Source organism: Etheostoma spectabile, unplaced genomic scaffold (assembly GCF_008692095.1).
Source record: "Etheostoma spectabile isolate EspeVRDwgs_2016 unplaced genomic scaffold, UIUC_Espe_1.0 scaffold00002754, whole genome shotgun sequence".
Taxonomy (NCBI): domain Eukaryota; kingdom Metazoa; phylum Chordata; class Actinopteri; order Perciformes; family Percidae; genus Etheostoma; species Etheostoma spectabile.
In genome coordinates this window covers 1-6,030 of record NW_022602947.1, presented here as the reverse complement: position 1 = coordinate 6,030, position 6,030 = coordinate 1, and the positions used below count along the sequence as shown (strand labels likewise).

General features: G+C 42.8%; 1 protein-coding gene across 1 annotated transcript; it reads left to right on the top strand.

The window, feature by feature from the left end:
- Positions 1 to 268: 268 nt before the first annotated feature.
- On the top strand, positions 269 to 2,076 carry LOC116676156 (chromobox protein homolog 1-like). The gene is made up of 2 exons (XM_032507472.1): positions 269 to 668; positions 1,841 to 2,076. The coding sequence occupies exons 1-2, from the start codon at positions 496 to 498 to the stop codon at positions 2,046 to 2,048; spliced, it is 381 nt and encodes a 126-aa protein (XP_032363363.1). The 5' UTR covers positions 269 to 495; the 3' UTR covers positions 2,049 to 2,076.
- The last annotated feature ends 3,954 nt before the right edge of the window (positions 2,077 to 6,030 follow it).

The window sequence follows — 6,030 nt, the reverse complement described above, 5'->3', positions numbered from 1 at the left end:
CATGATGACATTAGTATAATGGAGGAGTTTTGGAGGTAGAAAGAAGAGATGTATAATTATTGAAACGGTACAGTAAGGTTGATATTTATTTTGGTAAGGACGAGACTATTTCTGGGAATTTGAGTGTGGAAGATTTTGCCCCCTGAAAAATGTGGAGTAAAGAAAATGGTGTTACGGTTCTTAAATTGAAGTTAAATGTTGTTGTTGAGGACTGTTTTATGCTTTTGTGTTTGGGAGAATTTGTAATAAACAGAGATTTGGAGACGAGGACGGCGGTTCAATCTCTCACTCACTGACTCCGTGATTCTGCTTTCCAGGGTTTCTCCTATGAGAGTTAAGTAGTGAACCCCAATCAAGGAAAATCATTTGTTACCCCGGTTACTCAATTTGAAACCACCGCCTTGGGGCAGACGTCAAGCTGGCGACCGGAGCAGGAAAGAAGGAGGAAGAGGAGGAGCAGCAGTGAAGGAGGAAGAGGAGGAACAGCCTGCAGCGATGAAGGAGGAAGAGGAGGAACAGCCTGCAGCGATGAAGGAGGAAGAGGATGAGGAGCCTACAGCAGTGAAGGAGGAAGAGGAGGAGGAGGAGTATGTGGTGGAGAAGGTTTTGGACCGCAGAGTGGTGAAGGGAAGAGTAGAGTTTCTGCTGAAATGGAAGGGGTTCTCAGAGTAAGTACGAGTCTAGAATATATAGATCTATAGTAGGGCTGCACAATTAATCAAATTTAATCACTATCACGATCAAATTTGCGTGATCGAGCTATTATTTGCGTATCATAGAATGCTCCAGGTTTTTTACAAAGCCAATCTTCTGCTCCGTAAACCCCTGTCTGATCACGAGCCAGTCAGAGTTGTTCCCTGCACCGCGCAGCTTAGTTTCTAGATGGAGACAGTCCCAGAGGACAGAGTAATGGGAGGAAAACTCCACAGATAACAGTCGGTTATACAGCGGTCTCAAAGTTTACCAGTTACCAGTAAACGCAACATTTTGTCCCGTCTGTGTTATTCAGACAACAGTGAGCATGCCACAGCAGTGCTAGTCGGTGGCGGCGGTGCTAGTTAGCTTCTGTTAGCTCACAGGCTCTAGGGCGCGAGTAATATTTTTCCTCAAGGACGCACTGGTGCTAATGTCCTCGCATCTGCTGCAATGTTGTTATATCGATATGGTTCATGATCAAAATCTTCTGTAAAGCCGGGCCTGTGTTGATCTCTCCTCTTACTCTCTCTTCACGCAGCCCGTCACACAGCGCCGGTCCACACTTCTGACATTTGTCTACAGTTTTAATTGTTATTAACACAGCTGTATATTGTTAAGTATGAGAGGCAAATCTTCAGTTGGTAGAGTAACAGCGTGAGACGGAGCTGCTGGACCTGGACCTGGGCCAGAGATGTGACCCATGGCCAGAATATCATAGTTCATATAAATGCAGCGCAGTGACGATGAAGACATTTCATACACACGTGTGTATCCGCCATTCGACCCGTGCTGGACCTGTTCATAATGATCAGCCGTCTCTCTGAGACTGTGTGACAATAAAATTTGTTTTGTTTAAAATCATGATCACAATATTGATCAATATAATCGTGATTATCATTTTGGCCGTAATCGTGCAGCCCTAAAATATAGTATGTATAAATGTAATATCTACAGCAGTTCAACATTGTACCATACTCTCAAAGTTGAAGGTTTGGTATTTTGACTCTAAGGTGCAGACCCGCAAATAACCTTACACCATGGCAACAGATAAAAGGAATAATCCATATTAGCAGCTAGAGTGAGAATGTATTTTCTAAAAACAAAGTGTGAGGAGATGTTCTTCTGTCTGCACTCTCCTTTCCAGTGAGGATAACACATGGGAGCCACAAGACAACCTGGACCTGGACCTTATCACCGAGTACATGCAGAGACACAAGGAGGAGGAGGAGGAGAAGAAGAAGAAGGAGGGCAAGAGGAAAGGTGTCAGGGAGGCCTCAGGAGACTCAGAGGAGCAAGGCAGCAAAGGGAAGAAGGAGGAGGTGAGTGAAGGAAAGAGGTTACTCCAGACTTAAGAGACCAGGAATATAATCTCAATATTAATGAATGCACATGGACGCTTTCACACAGAGAGAGAGAGAGACACACACACACACACCAATGAAGATGGAACTCCCTGCTATTAGACTCTGCGTCATAAAGTTAATGATCTGTGGAAGAGGGCGTGGCACAATCACAGGGGGGCGGGTCAAACATCACCAATGAAGAAGGAACTCTGCTGAGTTCAATGACACCTTACACAAGACTGTACCTTATACGTTTCAAATGTTATGAAAGGGGGCGTGGCCTGAGCGTGTGATAAAGTATAGGGGCCGGCTCAGTATCACATGTAGACCACACAATCTAAGTTTCATGTAAATTGGATGATGTTTGTCATGTTAGGCTGATTTGCTGTTGCCAGATGGTGGCGCTATCTCCAAAAGTCCATATCGGCCTGCAGACGTCCTCAGGCCTGGACTCTTTGTGATCGTGGGAAATTTCAAGCAGATAGGAAAACGTACACTGTAGTTACAGCCACTTTCTCCTTCATCAGAGTGTGTGTGTGTGTGTGCGTGCAGTACAAGCCAAAAGATTCAACGAGTTTCCTTTTTTTTCATGACCATTTTCATTGTAGATCATCATTGAGGGCATTAAAACTATGATGAACACATGCAGAATTATGTACTTAACAAAAAAGGGTGAAATAACTGAAAACATGTCAGCCTGAAAAGTTTTGAGCCAACTGCGACTGCACTTGGGGACACATTCAAAGTTTTCACCGTTTTCCGGACCGACTGACCTTTATTTCTCAAAGAAATGATGGCCGCCCGTTTCTCTTCACTTAGCTGATTGGTTCTTGCCATAATATGAATTGTAACAGTCGTCCAATAGGCTGTCGGCTGTGTATCAACCTGACTTCTGCACAACACAACTGATGGTCCCAACTCCATTAATACGGCAAGAAATTCCACTAATTAACTCTGACAAGGCCCACCTGGGGGGGGACCATTTCAGGTGACTACCTCATGAAGCTCATTGAGAGAACACCAAGGGGTGGAGGGGGGGGTACTTTGAAGAAACTAGAATAAAAAAACATGTTTTCAGTTATTTCACACTTTTTTGTTAAGTGTGTGTGCATCTGTCTGTGTGTCTGTGCGTTTGTTCTACTTCTACTACCTACTACTTCATGAAGCTCACTGAGAGAACAGCCTCCAGCTATGGTAGGGTGCTGTAGTGTAGTGCTTTCAGGGGGGGGGGGATATTTATTCAAAATCCAACATTTCATGCAGATGGGATTAATGCTAGATGTATTGCAATGTGGGTAATGAATTAAAAAAAAATTCTAACAGCCCCATGTAATGTCTGATTCACTCAAGATTTGGCATGAATGCTCATGTTGCTATGCTGAACAAGGGTCATTTGTTTGGTAGCAATCGGAATAGATCTTGGCCAGATACACAACTTCCTGTTTCAATAGCCACCGCCTACAGGAAGAAAGAAATATATAAAAAACAATCAAAAAATGTCTTAAGGCGCCATCTAATGGCTTATTGACTCGAAATTTGGCATGGATGCTCACACCGCTATGCGGAACAACTGCGTCTTGTTTGGTGGCAATCAGAATAAATCTTGGCCAGATATGCAACTTCCTCTTTCAAGAACCCTGACAGGAAGTTGGTACTCTATAACTTGCACATTTTTCGCACTTTCAAAATTCTTTGGATAACTTTTCATCACGAGTGTCAGTAGATAATACCTGCCAACATTCAAGAAGATTGCAGTCACGGCCTAGGAGGAGTTTGAAAGAATGTAAAACACATGACGGTTCATAAATTCAAAATGGCCGCCTCCCAGTTGGGCGGAGCTAATGAAGGTAAATGGGAAATATGTTCGCAATGGTTAGATCAATATGTGTATCAAATCTGGTGAAGATTGAAGTAGCTATGTCCAAGTTAAGGCCATTCCACACATTAGGGGGCGCTATAGAGCCCGCTTACAGGTATGGGCCAAATCACTGAACAGACTCACAAAGCTCCCCGGTGTTTATGTGGGCGCCAATTTTGTGGGCGCCAAGTTTTCGTATATATTGAGGCTGTCAAAAATGTACCCTATTGCTAAATCCACTTAAGGGAGCGCTATAGAGCAACCGTACCAATCTCAAGCCTATATGTGTATTCACATGAAAGAATTTCATATTCTGCACATGGCTTTAAGATTTTGAGAGTTTTTGTGGATCCTAAGGTCCTCAAAAACGTCTTTTGAAAAATGACATTACGCACGAAATTCGCCATATCGTGAATTATAATTTTTTAGATTTTTTATAAAAATAGCAGGATACAGTTCCAGATGTTACGCATGATCCCTCAAAAAATGGTTAGGTAAATTGACATTTTTTGTCAGGGTGCACGTTAGGGGGCGCTATGGAGCACTCGGTCATCGCCCGAGCCCTATCACTACAGAATTCTGTCATTTTTTATAGGTGTGAGATGTGTGCAAGTTTTTGCAAATTTAACCACATGAGAAAGCCCTCAAAAATGACAGCGATGGTGCGGAATAATAATAATTAAAGCTGAAAGCAGCGATGAACGGGCCCTCGCCTCCATGCAGGTTGGGTTACTGGCAGAGGCCAATCTTTGCGGCAGTGAATTTGCGCGGCACTCAGACACTGCAAATCGTTTCCAATGAAGATGGAACTCCTTGCTATAAGAATCTACATCATAAAGTTCATTATTTGTGGAAGGGGCGTGAGCAAAGCTACAACAGCCTCCTACCAAACCATACAGGGGGCGAAGATGTTGTTGGGGCAGGTTCTGTTCCAAGTTGTACTAGCTCGCCATCAATTAGCCCGCAACTGCTGCACCTGGCCTGTATTCAATAAACAGGACCCATGGATTAGTCACTACTCATAATTTATCTAGCTAGTTTTAGGTTCTATATTTTATATTCTATGTGTACACAATCAAAAATACTACACAAGTACTTGCCATAAAAATGTTAATGTGACAGATGACAACAAATACTTGAATGCATGTAAATAAACACCCATAATTATTATGAGTATTCAAACATTTAATTCCATACAATAGATGATTGTCAAATACTTAACCAAAGCCATAGCATTACAACAAAGTGCTAGGTTTGTATTACAATTCAATGATTAATTGCTACCAGCCACCACAGCCCATGGACACACATTGAAACGGCTAAATGCGGTTAGCATTAAGCTAGCAGAGAACTCCCTTAACATACCCAAAGATGCTAATCCTAATAGCAATATGCTAGTGGACACACAAACAAAGAGACTCACCAATTCCCGCAGATATTCGACACACCACGACGCCAGTCAACTAAAGACAACAGTGGTGGATGCTACAATTACAAAATTGCATGCTAAGGTCACACAAGCATTTAAGATTGAAAAATAAGTGAGAATGTGTTGTTGTTTGTATTGAGACATAACTAGTGCAACTGCTCCAGTGGCTTCCCCCTCACACTACTGATTAGGGAAAACTCACCGCAGCTTTAACCCATGCTTGAGTGCTCTGATTGGGTAACTGAGCCTACCATGTGACTCATGGTAAAATGTTATTTCAGGTGTGTTCAGGTAAGTGGAAAAATTAGACCTGGGTTACATCAAGCAGATAAATGAACAGAAACTGTAGTTACGGCCACTTTCTCCTTCATTAGGGTGGGTCTCTGTGTGTGTGGTGTGTGTGTGTGTGTGTGTGTGTGGTGTGTGTGTGTGTGTGTGTGTGTGTGTGTGTGTGCGTGCGCGCGCGCGCGCAGTACAGGCCAAAAGATTCAATGAGTTTCCTTTACTTCATGACCATTTACATTGTAGATTATCACTGAAGGCATCAACACTATAATGAACACATGCAGAATTATTTACTTAACAAAAATGGTGAAATAACTGAAAACATGTCAGCCTGAAAAGTTTAAAGCCAACTACAACTGGGGACAATTTTCCAGAGTGACTGCCCTTCATTCTGAAAGTAAGGATGGCCATGGGGGAGG

Coding starts and splice junctions, on each gene's coding strand:
- LOC116676156 (XM_032507472.1), top strand. CDS start 496: ATGAAGGAGGAAGAGGAGGAACAGCCTGCAGCGATGAAGGAGGAAGAG. Junction 669..1,840: donor AAATGGAAGGGGTTCTCAGA/GTAAGTACGAGT, acceptor TCTCCTTTCCAG/TGAGGATAACACATGGGAGC.